The 16,708-nt window shown below is 37.0% G+C and overlaps 1 protein-coding gene across 2 annotated transcripts in view; it reads right to left on the minus strand.

The window, feature by feature from the left end:
- Window positions 1-16,708, minus strand: part of si:dkey-105h11.2 (NXPE family member 3) — a 52,817-nt gene that overhangs the window by 2,985 nt on the left and 33,124 nt on the right. Inside the window, exons 2-8 of one of the 2 annotated variants that reach the window (XM_056450757.1) lie at window positions 15,178-15,303; window positions 14,971-15,020; window positions 9,040-9,411; window positions 6,129-6,544; window positions 5,970-6,037; window positions 5,656-5,859; window positions 3,236-3,576 (exon numbers count right to left, since the gene is read on the minus strand). In XM_056450757.1, the coding sequence (XP_056306732.1) occupies window positions 3,236-3,576; window positions 5,656-5,859; window positions 5,970-6,037; window positions 6,129-6,544; window positions 9,040-9,411; window positions 14,971-15,020; window positions 15,178-15,208 (1,482 nt within the window). In that variant the 5' untranslated portion in view covers window positions 15,209-15,303. The remainder of the gene's footprint in view (window positions 1-3,235; window positions 3,577-5,655; window positions 5,860-5,969; window positions 6,038-6,128; window positions 6,545-9,039; window positions 9,412-14,970; window positions 15,021-15,177; window positions 15,304-16,708) is intronic. The other variant, XM_056450758.1, reaches the window with a different exon arrangement.

A 16,708-nucleotide genomic window follows, 5' to 3' on the forward strand; every position in this document is an offset into this window, starting at 1 on the left:
CTGGCTTGTTTATACTTTTGTGTTAAATGCATGTGATGGCCTTCACAGTCACAAAACCTTTTGCTGAAACTAGTAGTCGTCAGAGAATTAGGCTTGTGTCTATGTACGTTTACAGTACATGGACACCAATACCTTGATTTTAATACGATTAAGACTCTGATTAAGAGTCTACCATTCCATATAAACGGCGATTTTTATTTATTTATTTTTTAAATTACCTTAATCTGATTAAAGTCATAATCAACTAAACAGAAATGGAGTTATGTGGAGTATTCCTATTTTAATCGCATTATTGAAGTCCGGGACAGACATGTAAACACCTTAAACTTTTACCGTTTTGTTACATTATGCGACAGGACACACGCATGACAGTTGTTAGTCGTTTGAGGACGATCAAATGAGAATCGCTTCAAGCAAGAGAGCACATTTTTGTTGTGAGCAGGAAACGATGACTTCTGTTGATAGTTCTGTTGATAATTCTCCCTCCAGTATACTCACTGCATAGTTTCATCTAGTACCTCAGAGTTTGTTGCGGGGCATGAATGACAAGTTAGTGAAAGAAATGACAGGTATTTGTATCCGTCATCGTCTGTTTACATACACAGGTGCGAGTGCATTTTACCCAAATAATTTATTCCATGTTAATCCATGTTATTTATAATTCAATACGTAGTTCTTTCATGTGAAGTATATATAGCATCACCCTGGGTGACAGGACGGCAACCATTTTGCGCCAGTCCACATACCACATGCTAGCTTATTGGGGAGAGGAGACACAGCGATGAAGCCAATTTCTATATGATAACGTAAGGAGGCAATGATGGACAGTGGGCAAGTTTTTCCAGGATTCTGGGAATAGACTCCTACTATACTGGGGCACTAGAACCCACACCCAGGGAGAAACAATATATTGTATTTCCACATACAAAAAATACAGATATAAATCAATCAATCAGTAGACTGAGAGGTATTTATTGCTTGTGCCAATGTTAAGTTTTATTTCAGAAATTGTATAAATAAATCCCGAATTTTATGGTAGTCCTTTAGTTTGGCCCTTATACTGTGGGCAATTCTTTTCACCACTGGTCAATGAATGGACTCTTTAATATTCTTCCAATAGAGGGGTAAACCCAGGGTGAGCACCCCCTGCTGGCCTCACTAGCACCTCCTCCAGCAGAAATCTAGTTTTCTCATGTGGTCTCCTATCCATGTACGACCCTGTCTAGCTGTAGTGGGTGACTATGTGAAAGCTGTGGCTAACTGGTAAATACATGATGTGCTTAATGCTTGAAAACACTGAGTGGTATATTCTTCTGATCTATTGTTTCTTGACTTTAAACAAATTCAACTTGGCCTGTACAATATAATGTTTCAACCTTGATATCACAATGTGCATATGGATATCACAAGATGTGCAATGTTAAGTGTGAATGATAGTAGACCAGGAGCTACAGAATTTATTTAATTACTGCATTTGCATAGAATTTATACAATTTATGCTAAAACTTATTCGTACTTAGAATTTTTGTCTCGTTTCTAGTCCAAATATCTAAATTTCAAAGCAAAAACAAGATTATTTTACTTCCACCACTGGTGGATAATTTAGCTTGTTTAAGGAAAAGCTCTTCATTTTGAGTCAGTTGTTCTGAAGTTGATAATAAAACAATATTTTACTTGATTCATGAATCTATAGAGATTTGGACTAGAAACGAGACAAAGCAAATAAGAAAAGCATTTTTTTTGCATTGTGACTTATTCAATTTCTGTACCTGTACCAATTTCTGCAGACTGCACGATTTTTATAGTAGTAATGTCACAGATGTTGTCACTGCATGACTATCTGGGCTTGTGTTTCATCGCTGCTGTGTTTACGCTGTAGGATGGATTGGCGAAAGGGGGTTTCACATTGACTTTAGAATAAGAAGAATCGCCGACAACTTTGTCTTGGTCTTGGACAACCAAACACACGCGAGAAGTAACATGGAAACAACGCAATGTCACGTAGTATATCTTGTGTTATTAACTACATAATGAGAAAGAAGCCTTTAGTGGGGTAGAAAATTTACTTATTTTGCTCACCTGGTTTTTGAAAGGCATTCGCAATTTCTCCTAAACTATTTTTCCTTTTTCGACCCGTTTGGGATATTACTTGACACGTCAAACAGACACGGGTGCTCCTGCCAAATTTACACTAGTTTTTCCTCCATTTCTTGGGTCCAAATAGACAGAAAAGAAGCACTTTTAACTTCTCCTCGACCTCCGCTGGCCTGCAGATACCCATACTAGTGGATGCTGCTCTCTCATTGGCTGTAGGTAATCGCCAATGTTATTTTTAATCAGAACACATTTCACACGGCAAGATTTGAATCACCAACAGGGCCAGATATTTAGCATGCCGAATATCTGACGGGTGTCAGCGACTCATCTGTGATTCTCTCAGATCGTGTCTCTGATAGTTTACGCAGTCTGATTGTTACTCATGTAAACGAGCACCAATTTGCCTGTGATTTCCGGCCTTTATAGGTGAGTTCTCAAAACCTAACAGCGAGTAAAAATTGGGACTAAAATCATGCATTCTGAACCCGGCATTATACTTCCCAGAAAACGGTCAAATGGTGCTATTCAAACCATCTTGTGAAACTGTATTCATATTGCAGAGAAATCAAATATCGCAATATCCAACACATGCCCATTGTGAAAACGTACCCCTGTATACATTTCTAGAGAGCATGAATTATGTAGCCAAAGCTACGTATGACTGCATTTCATCTTTAAAACGAACACTATGTGCTGGTATGGCTGATGGCTTCTGGTCAGTTGATCAGTCAGTCAGTCGACAGCGGCCTCTGGTGGATTTATGCGAGAACAGCAGGCGTGAATAGCACTTTTAATAGAAATTTGAGATCTGAAAATGTGTACACTGCGGTCTCTGGTGGAATCACAAAAACAAAAGCTATCCAATATCGTACAGCCTTAAATATATTTATATAATTATAAGAAAAGACAGAAAACATTCAAAATCAAAGTAGGATTGCAATAAAAAAAGCTGGGTTCCATACAATTCCTTCATGTTGTTTAAACACAAATCGATAAAATTAACTTAATTGTTTTTATAAATTTAAGGTAGATTGAACAAAAAAAAAACATAATTATGTTGTTTCAACTCAATTTAAATAAGTAGTTTAAACAAACAGCAAAAGTAACTTTGTGTGGAAATTAAGAGTAAAACCCATACCTTTGGTCCTGCAGTGTTTCCAGACTTGATGATGACGACAGTCTCTGGTGCTCGGCTCAGCAGTGAAACGACAGACTGACGGATTTTGGCCACTTCATGCACATAGAATGTTAGCGGGTGAAAAACCAGGTGAGCAAAGATTGTAAAGACTATCACTGCATGAGGACCCCCAGCTATTTCATCAATATCATTACTGATGTAATGCAGGTCAGTGATCAGCATTTTTGTAAAGCGCAGAGGAACTCCATGTGGCCCCCAGTGAACTATAATATTGTTTGTCAACTCAACAGCCATCAGGGGTCCACCTTTAGGAGGAGTGTGGAGGTCCATCCTTTTTATACCTAATAAAGTAATGAAAATAAGTAAAATGCACATTAGTCACACTGCTTTATTAATTACAGTTGAAGTCAGAATTATTAGCCCCCCTTTAATTTGTTTTTCTTTATTAAATATTTTCTAAATTGTGTTTAATAGAGCAAGGAAATTTTCACAGCATGTCTGATAATATTTTTTCTTCTGGAGAAAGTCTTATTTGTTATTTCGGCTAGAATAAAAGCAGTTTTAAATTTTTAAAAAACATTTCAAGGTAAAAATTATTAGCCCCTTTAAGCTATATATGTTTCGACTGTCTACAGAACAAAGCATCATTATACTATAACTTGCCTAATTACCCTAACCTGCCTAGTTAACCTAATTAACCAAGTTAAGCCTTTAAATGTCACTTTAAGCTGTATAGAAGTGTCTTGATTAATATCTAGTCAAATATTATTTACTGTCATCATGGCAAAGATAAAATAAATCAGTTATTAGAAATGAGTTATTAAAACTATTGTTTAGAAATGTGTTGAAAAAAAATCTGCTCTCCGTTAAACAGAAATCGGGGATAAAAGGGGGGCTAATAATTCAGGGGGGCTAATAATTCTGACTTCAACTGTATGTTGTCTTGAGAAAGCTGTTATCCTACTTGAACATATTAGTATTATTACATCTTCTTAGATGGCAAGTCATTTTTGCATGTACCCTTTCACACTTAAGCATAATATTTTCAATAAAATATGGCAAGCCATTTTTACATGTCTAAGTCCAGATTTTGACTGTCTTAGATACATCAGGGTTTATTTATATTACTCATATTGGCAAGAAGCTTTGATGTATCATCACTAAGCTGTCAATTGTCCCCATAGCAACAAAGCAGACTAACCTAACAACCATTTAAAAACAGCAATACCTCTAAATCAGAACATCATAGGGACCTGGGTATTGGCTCATTTGACTAGCAATTGGACTTCCTGTGTCTTATGCATTGTAACAATGATTAGCCAAATGCTAAAACGATTAGCTACATGCTTTTAATGAAATAACAGATGCTAGAAATGCTTACTAAGTATTTTGATCAAACATGTAAATGAGGGTTACCATTTAGCAGCTGTCTAACAACAACTTATCAACCTCTCTGTTTCCTGCCAACTGCCATTCCCAGTCCTAGTGCAGTCACGTTGGCTTTCTCAAACCAACATCAAAGCTCGTCATCAAACTTTAGGTTCAAGTTTATTATGTAGTTTTACAAAGCTGCTATTGCACACATACGAAACTACCAAAACTATTCTGGCACTTAATTCAATTCAATTCATCTGTACTTCTATAGCGCTTTTACAATGTGGATTGTGTCAAAGCAGCTTAACATAGATGAAGTTCTAAATGTTCTAGATTAACTTAATTTGTTATGGTATGGAGGGTTTATTAATACATTTTAATACATTATTTTTATCCTTCCTAATAGATATTTGCCTAATAGATATTTGCCCCCCCCCCAAAAAAGACATTTTTAATATAAATATACATTATAGAACAGGGTTTCTGTAGGTTCCACCAAGTCAAATTTAAGGCTTTTTAAGACCTTTTTTAAGACCACGAAGAATTAAATTTCAGATGGATATAGGGCTAAACATTAAAGAAAAAAATGTACTTTCCCCATCAAAAAGCTAATTCTAATTAGTCATTTCTTAGCCACATATTTGAAATAAAGTGTCAAAACAAGCAGACCCTAGATTATACATACGTATTTTTCAACATAACCTAAAAAAATCTTTAAAAACTAAGTGCATGCACAACAGACTGCTATAATACTAGTTATCAATATAGTTTTGCTAAAAGTATGTATTGTTGGTGATTGAATGTTTGTTGGATCGATTGGGTAGCTTTTAAAGCCTTTTTAAAATTGATTAAAGACCTACAAGACAACATTTTAGTGAATTTAAGGCCTACAATTTTGCTTTTGAAATGTATGACTTTTTAAGATCCTGCGGACACCCTGTAGTAGTTTGTAATGCCATGAGGTTTATATTTTATTTACAGAATACTATATTCCACGTATGCTTTAAGGACTTAAATAGTGCCTTTTATATCGCTGAATAACTTGCCTGGCACCTTTCTCTCTAAACACTCGAACCACTGTCTTGTGGTGGAGTCTCCCATCATATAGACAATCTTGTTTTTGAGGCAAGTTCCAGTTTGTGCAGAATTGAACTGTTGAGTTTTGCATACAAAAGACTTCCAGACATCATTCAGATAGAAACCTGCAGGTACTGGTGTCGTCAGGCCAGGTCTGCATCTCTCCGTTGTGCCTAAAGCAAAGAAAACAGGAAAGACTGTGACATACTTATGCAAATACTTCATTCTATCATAATAAGCACATTTGTTTTCTGTTCATTTCTGTCCTGACGTATGAACATACCGTTGTTTGTTTTGGGAAGGACGTCAGTTGATTGCGTGTCTCCTTTAATTGCAACATTTGTTAATTTTCTGTGGAGAAGAAAAAATAAAACATATTCTCTAGTTTCCTACAATTATACAATTATTCTTACAATTTGTTTTGAATCCTTTCCCAGCTTACTTTGTGAAAATTTGCTTCTCAAAAGCATTTAATGGACTTTCCAGACCTCCTCTTGAGTGATGAACCAGTTTGTCACAAGAAAGTTTCTTAGGTCTCTCACAGTGCCACACCGTCCCTGTTTTAATATCCTTATACTCGCAGCAGCAGTTGCCTTTAATCCAACTCCCATCTGCACCCCACTTAAGGTTACACTGTACTACTTCACTGATTCTGGTTTTATTGGGTCCTGGTCCTTCAAAGTGTCCGTTATAGTGGCTGCGTGTGAATGAGGAATCCCTGTATTTTTTCAGAATCTGCACAACCTCACTGGAGTGCTCAAGACGAACAGAAACTTGTGCCTGACCTTCCCAGGGCAGAAGAAGAGAAGCAGAGTAAGTCCCGTTACGATGGTCCACAACCTCCCCATACACACTCGCCTTCAAGAAGAATAGAGAAGATTAAACGTAATGCAGAAAACTACTGTCTTATGAGTAACGTTACAGACCGAAATAGATCATATTTTGTACAATGAACAGGCTAACCAACAAAGCGCTGTAGTCATGACATTAAAATCCAGAGGACTACTTTGCCACTGGTTCCCTCAAGATTTCTTATGTGTTTTTAATAAGAATATAAGACATGGCTCTTTTGACCAAATCAATTACACAAACCTATACAGAAAAATATAATATATGGGTAACACTTTACATGAAGGCGGTGTTCATTTGACTGTCATGACACCTTTATAATCCTGACATGACAAATACTCAATACTCTACCTCAATACTCTGTCTGCTGTTATAAAATTCTAATTCTAATGGCCTCAAGACAATCATGTTTATGACAGATTTATGACAAAAATATGATGTCTTGGTAATGTTACAACTCGGGCTCATTCTTAAAACGTTCCGCTATGATATGTGCCAAATATGTCCTAGGACGTATATTTTTTGTGTTCACGAATCCACCTGAGGCCACTGTGTATGCTTTTTCAGATCTCAAATTTTTCTCGCAAGTGCCATTCACGCTTGCTGTTCTCACGTAAATCCACCAGAGCCCGCTGTCAACTGACTGACTGACCAGTCGACTGACCCACCCTTCTCCTTCCCTAAACCCAACCAATTGTGTTTTCAAAAGCACAGATTGACCTGCCCACCTACTTCCCTAAACCCAACCGACAGTTTTAAAAAGCAATCCAAAAAAAGAAAGGCCCTCGCCTGATTTTTACCACCTTTTACCACATTCTCACACTGTTATTTACTTGTTTATTTTATTTTTTGGCTTCTGTTTTGATTTTTGGCTTCTTACTCGCTTTCTGGAATCGTTCTTCGCCGGACTCAAACCCCGTCATCGTGGTCAGCTCCTCTTTGTGTTTCAAGTCCGCCGACATACATGGTGAGCTAACTGGACAAATTGATAACAGCTGGAAAGCCGGCCCGCACGGAAGTAAGCGGTCAGCTGGTAAGTGCGAATAGGAATGGCTTCATACTGCCGTACCGTGGCGTTCATTTTAAAGACAAAATGCATCCATACGTACTTCTGGCTACATAATTTGCGATCTCCAGAAACGTATATAGGCTACGTTTTCAGAATGAGCCTGTGTTGTAATGTTAAGTATCCATGTCAATGGCAAATACAGGTTTTGTTTGTCATTAAGACATCTTAAACAATGTCTCCTTTGCATTTAAAAGTAAAGTGAGTATTTTCAAGTATGGTTACCCAGTGAGTGATTCTTAGTTTGACTTGTCCGTGATCGTCTAGTCTTCCCTGTTGATGACTCCTGACCTACGTTCTGCTGAATCTGAATTTCTGGTTTTGAATTTTAGAATATTGAATTTGATGTTCTGAATTTCTTTCTTAAAAAACTTGAAGCCAAACCCAATATCTGCAGTCTATGAATTCTGAACGCAAAAGTTTGAAAATACATCTATAAAAAATTCAGCCTTGAAAAATTCAGTTGTCGTAGATTTCAGATGTTCAATATTCAAGTTATGAAATTCAAATTCAAATTAAGTAATTCAAATTTAACGATTTTTAACGGCATGCAAAAATTCTGATTTATTAAATTACAATTGTCAGTAATTCAAATTAACAGAATTAAATTTCAGATTGTTTTGGCATATTTTTAGCTCTTACTGGTGAAATGTGCAATAGGGTATATGCCTAAGCATGCTAATAGGACTTTGAATTTGCCAGTAACCTGGGTTAAGCACTTCCGGTCAACTGTATGCCAATGCAAAAATCGGCACATTTAAGGTCAGTTTTCTTAAAAAATCAGCGATCTCCACTGGCTGAGTGATATCCGATATAAAGTGGGTCTCAGATTGCACAAGAAGCCCTGCATTAAATTACATTTCCCCCACTATGTCTTTATAATATGAGCATTTATTTTACCCCAGTATATTCAATGGAGCTTCTGCGCTAGCCTGCCGATTCTGATGGGTGCGTGCGAGTAAACAGCATTTGTCTCGTTTTAGGCTTGACCAACTAAATAAATGCCAAAGTTTATTTAACTGAATGTATTTTAATTACATTACAACATCGATGCTGTAAAAGGAACCGTATAAAATGGAAAAAAATTCACAATAACAGGTCACCGGAAGTTTATCAGTATGGGAAGACCACTAGCTCGGCATATACCCTATTCAATAAAGATTGGCCACCAGGCTGGTCAAATTTAGCCATGAAACCTCCAACACTAAACTGGCCAGTGTCTCAGTTTCACTGTCCAACCCCTGTATATACAGTAAAGGTTTCATAAAAGTATTAAGAACACTCCCTTCAAGAAAGGTGTTACCAAGTCATGTTTACTACAGACCAAAAAGAGAAAGTGATCAGTTTTGAATTAGTCTTGACTTTGTATATATATGGCAAATGTCTTTATATTTATAAATTTGTACATTTATTATGGTAAAAAAAGAAACATACACACCTTTAGCTTTGAATTAAACAGCTTAACTTTGAAAAAGTCTCCTCCGTATCTTTTTAGGTTGTTGTTGTGGTCTCTGGCAGTGATTATTACAAAGATCTTTTCTCCTACGCTGTAATTCTGATTGAGTCTCACAATAGTGAATGTTGAGTGGACTGGACTTGTGCTCACACTCAGCTCAGTGATTTCCTGATCTGAACTAGGCCATTCCAGGGCCTTCTGTAGTCTTTCCCACTCTTCTTCACTGACTCCCATGTCATGTGTGGAAATTGTGTATGAGGAATTAGTTTTTATGGGTTGTCTAGCATCTCGTCTTGGAATGGGGGGCTGAAATGGTTTTGTCAGATGACCATTTTCTATGAATCTCCACAAGGCCTGAAAGACAACGAATGAAATGTTTAGCACTATAAAAAAAAAGTATGATCACTAAAAAACTACTTTCAATTTCTACTCTTAAACAAACAAAAACAGCAAAACCAGTTTTCAGCTTTGTCATGACAAACTGACATTAGCAAGACATTACTACGAGGCTTTATAATTGTGTCATGAACCTTTTTCTGATCATGTTTTAAGTACAACAAACTATAATTGTCATTAAAATGTCTCATTAAACGTGACATTACCCTGTCAAACAAGTTTTAACTGCGTCGTTACTATTTAATGACAATTTAAGGACAAATTCAGCTTGTACCATTAGTTGAGGTAAAAAAAAAAATTTATGACAGTTATAAAACTCATGACTCATTTATAATGGCTTCATGACAATCATGTCTATGACAGATTTATGACAAGTTTTGCTGTCTTGGTAATGTCAAGTAGTATAACAAACAATGTCATCTCTGCATTTAAAATGTCATCCCTGCTGAAAAATCCAGCTTAAACCAGCCTAAGATGGTTGGCTGGTTTAAGCTGGTTGACCAGCCTGGTTTTAGAGGGGTTTTGGCTTTTTCCAGGCTGAATTTCAGCCATTTCCAGCTGGTCAGGCTGGAAAATGACCAGCTAAAACCAGCTAAAACCAGCTTGACCCGCCTGGTTTAAGCTGGTTAGGCTGGTCAAGCTGGTTTTAGCTGGTCATCTTCCAGCCTGACCAGCTAAGACCAGGCTGGAAATAGCTGGAAACGAAATGGCCAAAACCCCTCTAAAACCAGGCTGGTCATCCAGCTTAAACCAGCCAACCATCTTAGGCTGGTTTTTTCAGCAGGGATATAACTGAGCGAATGACTTTTAATGACAGTTTTTATAAGCATCCATGAAATCTCACATTCATAACATAACTCATGATTATAAATGTTTAATGACAGTCTTATGAAAACCCCTTCAAGTCAATTGTTACCCTTTTTTGAAACCTGACACCTTGGGTTTTTGTTTGTTCAGCCAATCCATAGTATGTGAAATAATTATGTCATCAGCCCACATCTCGACCCTAGTCAGACACTGCTACATCATATAACAACATCAACAACAACAACCAAGTGACATCTTTGTCAACGGCACAGCTTTGGAAGATGAATGGAGGGAAAACGTCACATATCCGAAGTATGTCATTTCCCTAACAGAAGAACTGTTTGTATACAGCGCAGAAGTCATCTTCCCCATGTTGAGAGTGTCTCCGCAGCGGCATTACAGTGCCACATAGTGGTCGGGTATGTATATTACATCATTTTGACTCTGATTCATGGTTTGACGTGTATTTGCATTTTGCAGACTGTCGATTTATTTTTTGACATTACGATAGTTTTCAGATTTTTTGTGTGTGACGAAGATATAAAGATTGTATAGGGGAAGTTCTGGCTTCTTGTTGATATAGTTTCAGTCGATCTATCTCTCTCACTCTCATAGCCTACTACTATATTGTTCCTAACACAATGAGCTTCAAACTTCAGTGAAGTAATGTCTTAAGTGAAGAAACATTTCTTCACAAGGTCTTCAGTTTTCAAATTAGCATTGGAGACTTGAGTTCAGAGGTGACACGGTCACAGTGGGTAGTACATTCGCATCACAGCAAGAAGGTAGCTGGTTCAAGTCCCGGCTGGGTTAGTTGGCATTTCTGTGTGGAGATTTGCATGTTTCCCCCGGGTTGGTGTGGGTTTCCTCCAGGTGCTCGTTTCCCCCATAGTCCAAAGACATGCGCTATAGGTGAATTAAATTGAGTGTGAATGAGTGTGTATGGATGCTTCCCAGTACTGGATTGCAGCTAAAAGGGCATCCGCTGTGTAAAACATATGCTGGAATAGTTGGCGGTTCATTCCGCTGTGGCGAACCCTGATAAATAAAGAGACTAAGACTAAGGAAAATGAATGAATGAATGAAATAAGGATATGGATAGTGTAAATTCCTAATACAATGAGCTTTAACCTTCAGTCAAGTCACATCTTCAATGAAGAAACATTTCTTCACAAGGTCTAAAGTTTTCAAATTAGCAATTGAGGCTTGAATTCATCAGTTGAACTGTCAAATGGAGATTTAGAGTCCTTGACAGAAGTAACCATTGGCACACAGGTTTTCTATAAGCCACTCTGTGTTTGTTATTTATAGGTGGCACGGTGGTTCAGTGGTTAGGACTGTCGCCTCACAGCAAGAAGGTCGCTGATTCAAGTCCCTGCTAGGCTAGTTAGCATCTGTGGAGTTTCTAAGTTCTCTCATTGTTGGCGTGGGTTTCCTCCTGGTGCTCCGGTTTCCCCCCACAGTCCAAAGAGGTAGGTGAATTGAATGAAACTGGCATAGTGTATGAGTGTGTGTGTGAATGCAAGAATGTGTGGATGTGTCCCACTACTGGGTTGCGGCTAGAAGGGAACATCTACTGGAATAGTTGGCAGTTCATTCCGCTGTGGGTCACCCAACGAATAAGGGACTAAGCCGAAAGAAAATAAATGAATAAATGTTTATTTATGTGTCGTCACACACTTGTATAAATGCATTTTTACAATTATTATGTATTATTGAATTGCTCATTTATCTATCACAATTAGACAATTCTTTCACACTCTTTGTTTTACTGAAATGCATATTTTATGATGTTTTGACATTGTATTCGTTGTTTATGTTGCTAAAGCTGGATTTAAGGCTATTGTGCAGTGATACACAGAACTGTCCAGTCAAGTGGTCAATCTTTTAAAAACAACAAACAGACATGGCTATTGATCAGTCAGCAACAGGGTCCATAAGAAAACTGCATGACATGTGACATTCAGTGATTGTGTAATTTAGAGTGTTAGGGGTGAATTCAGGTCAGGTTCAGATCAACTCTATGTACTATTTCTCATGTATTTTGTAAATAAAATCTCATCAGTTTCATTTTAAAACTGAAGTAGCGCACTTGATTGAGTAGATTGAGACCCTGAAACTTAAAATGCCTCTGTTTATTACATCTGCTATGTGAAAGTTAGGCTATCCTAACTGTTAGTGCTCGATCCAAAATCTTTAAAGACAATTTTAGTCCTAACAGCAGTGTTAGTGTATTTTCTGTGTTTGGCCTTCATATGGCAGTGTTGCGCAACTAATACTCATTCGCAGCAGTGATGTTTGCTGTAATGTAGAGCCTGTGCCTGCACTTTCATTCACAATGGAGATTCATGTGAAACATCTGACATGACATCACACAGATCATCTGATTCTCACATGTGATTCGTAATGCACACAAATCCAAGTACTTTCTTGATTAGAAAAAAATTTATTTGACTGGGCTGTTCAACACAGTACAATGTTTAGTGGCTAAAAGTGAAGTCTGGAGGAAACTTTTAATGACTCCAAAGGTTCTCACTTGCTTTCCTTTGCCTTAATTGCTTCTTTATTATGCGTTGCCACAGCGGAATGAACCACCAATAACTCTGGCATATGTTTACTCTGGCACATGTATTTTATAGAGTAAAAAAAGCTTATTATATGGGTTTATAACCCACTCCGACCCCTACACCCTTGTGGGAAACCTGTGGCAAACCAAAAGCCCTTATTACTGTAAGTATTATTTCTTGGGCAGAAGGCATGTACTTGTAAACCATCGTAATGTGTGTGTGTTATATGTTAAATAATATTTATCGGTAAAGAGAAAACATTAAACTTGCCAACGGTATCAGAAATAAATATAAAAACTAAAACCATAATTTATGTAGGATGAGGGTTATTTTACTCTAAAGAAATACAGATACTTGTTTTGCTATTCATCCCTAAAGAAATCTATACACAATATACACTCACCGGCCACTTTATTATGTACACCTTTTAGGTAGGTACAATGGGGACGAAAGGTGATCTACGTGACTTTGAACGTGGCATGGTTGTTGGTGCCAGATGAGTTGGTCTGAGTATTTCAGAAACCGCTGATCTACTGGGATGTTCACGCACAACCATCTCAAAGGTTTACAGAGAATGGTCCGAAAAAGAGAAAATATCTTATGACTTGTGTGTGTATATATATATATGAATATATTAAATGCCTTGTTGATGCCAGAGGTCAGAGGAGAATGGCCAGACTGGTTCGAGCTGATAAAAAGGCAACAGTAACTCAAATAAGCACTCATTACAACTGAGGTATGCAGCAGAGCATCTCTGAACAGACAACACGTCCAACCTTGAGGCGGATAGGCTACAGCAGCAGAAGACCACACCGGGTTCCACTCCTGTTAGCTAAGAACAGGAAACTGAGGCTACAATTGACAATAGAATTGGAAAAACGTTGCCTGGTCTGATGAGTCTCCATTTCTGCTGCAACATTCAGATGGTAGAGTCAGAATTTGGCATCAACAACATGAAAGCATGGATCTATCCTGCCTTGTATTAATGGTTCAGGCTGGTGGTGGTGGTGTAATGGTGTGGGGGATATTTTCTTGGCACACTTAAGGCCCATTAGTACCAATTGAGCATCATGTCAATGCCACAGCCAACCTGAGTATTGTTGCTGACCATGTCAATCCCTTTATGACCACAGTGTAGCCATCTTCTGATGGCTACTTCCAGCAGGATAATGCACCACGTCATGAAGTCTGAATCATTTCAAACTGGTTTCTTAAACATGACAATGAGTTCACTGTACTCAAATGGCCACCACAGTTACCATATCTCAATCCAATAGAGCATCTTTGTGATGTGATGGAACAGGTTGGCATCATGGATGTGCAGGTGACAAATCTGTGTGTCACAGTGTGATGCTATCATGTCAGTATGGATGAAAGTCTCTGAGGAATATTTCCAGTACCTTGTTGAACCTATGCCACGAAGGATTAAGGCAGTTTTGAAAACAAAACAGGGTCCAACCCGGTACTAAAAAGGTGTACCTAATAAAGTGGCCAGTGAGTGTAGAAACAAATAAGTTACTAATTTGTCATCTATTTTCTATCTCGCATATCATTTGTAATTAATTTCATTTCTTTTTTCCCTCTTGATTTATTTGTTTTATGGTTAATTATCAGCATTCTGACTTATATTCTGTACATCTCTGTTGGCTAAATAACGTAACAAGTCTGACAAAGAACGGTTCCAGAAAACAGATAAGACAAAAACAATACCCTTCAAAACAATTAAAAATAAACAAGTAAATAATAAGGTGAGAATGTGGAAAAATCTGAAAACGTGGTAAAAATCTGGCTGCCGCAAGGGCTTTGCTTTTTCTGGATTGCTTTTGAAAACACTGTGGGTTGGGTTTAGGGAAAGAGGAGGGTGAGCCTGTCGATCATTCAGTCAGTCAACAGTGGCCTCTGGTGGATTTACGTAAGAACAGCAGGCGCGAATGGCACTCGCGAGAGAAATTTGAGATCTCCAAAAGAGTACACAGCGTGTCTCTGGTGGATTCGTGAAAACAAAAACTGCAAAAAAAAAAAAAAAAATGTAGCTCCTGGAATGTATTTGGTGCTCTCCAGAAATGTATATCAGAATGAGCCTGGGTTGCAACATACAGTAGACACACAAAGAAGCAATGATATATGTTTTTCATAAACTTACCATACAGCTGATCGTCAATAAACAAATACAAAGATAGGTTATCCTGTGAACTAAAAGGAAACTGTGATGAGTTCCAGTTTACAGATGTCACATTAATGGTTAATAATTGATTTGGCCATTAGTTTTAAAAGTAAACATCAATCAGTCTGTGTATATTTTTTCTAATCATATTAATCAATCACTGTAAGCTCCTGATAAATTATTTACCTGAAAGAGCAGCTGTGGGTTGAAGGCACATGTTCACATTCAACACTGTCCAACTTTGAAATGTCAAGTAACAAGCATCATTGTTGTTTTTTATGAGGTTGGGGTGTTTCTGGAACGCCAAGCCTGCTGTGAATGTGTACATTTATAATTTTTTTAAATGAGTTTATCAATAAAAACATAAACAAAACTGGTCTGTTATTGTCATTATTTCAGAATGTGATCTGATGCTTTCATGACAGTGATGCTTCTTTCCTTTTCATTGCCGTAAATAAAAGCAAAAGTTCAACTCAGAACAGATTTCATTAATATGCAATCATTTGCCAGACACTTTTATCCAAAACCACTCCCCAGATATAAATCCAAGTTGTTTAATAATGCAGTACATAGTTATACGTAGCTCACATGTTACAATAAGGTTGCATTAACGTTAGTTGATATAATTACTAAAATAAACAAACAAAGAACAATACATTTATTTACAGTGGCTAGTTCTTAATATCTCATGGTCGTTAACTATTGATAAGAAGAAGAACTTGTATTTTAAAAATACATTAGTAAATGTTGAATCATGATTATTAATAAATGCTGTACAAATATGTTGCTCATTGTTAGTTCATGTTAGTAAATACAATAACTAGCATTAACTAATAGAGCCTTATTGTAAAGTGTGACCATGTTGCAAATATTTAAAGTAGACACAATAGCAAGGAGAAAGTGTTAGAGCTAGAAGGTCGTTTTTATTTCTCCTAGAAAACTGTCAATATTAATAAGTTAATTAATTTTAAGAGAAATAATAAAAGAAAACAGTGATTAAAAAAGTAAGTGCTGATGTTTGAACTAATTGATAGATAGATAGATAGATAGATAGACAGACAGACAGACAGACAGACAGACAGACAGACAGACAGACAGACAGACAGACAGACAGATAGATAGATAGATAGATAGATAGATAGATAGATAGATAGATAGATAGATAGATAGATAGATAGATAGATAGATAGATGTATTCAATGTATTTACTTAACCCATAGTTGTTGAAATTTATAGTTGTTATTTGCAAAATTGGTGCACAATTGGGTGGGATAATTGCTTTATTCAATGGGGTAAAGTTTGAGTAAAATTATTTGTATGGAATTATACACTGAAAAAATATATACTTTAATACAACTTTAAAAATGACTGTCATTTGTTACAGCTAAACTGAGGTTTTCTCAAAGAATAATATAACTTTGGTTCAAACTTTAAAGTTTAATCAAAATCTAAATATTTATTGTGGTAGAAAAAAATAAATCCATTCATTATTGTTATTATTGTATTTTACTTTGCTATAGATTATTCATTCATTCATTTTCTTTTCGGTTTAGTCCCTAAATAATCTGGGGTCGCCACAGTGGAATGAACCGCCAACTTATCCAGCACATGTTTTTACGCAGCAGATGCCCTTCCAGCCGCAACCCATCTCTGGGAAACATCCATACACACTCACTCACACTCATACACTACGGACAATTTAGCCTACCCAATTCAC

The sequence above is a fragment of the Danio aesculapii genome, chromosome 24 (assembly GCF_903798145.1).
Source record: "Danio aesculapii chromosome 24, fDanAes4.1, whole genome shotgun sequence".
NCBI classification, from domain to species: domain Eukaryota; kingdom Metazoa; phylum Chordata; class Actinopteri; order Cypriniformes; family Danionidae; genus Danio; species Danio aesculapii.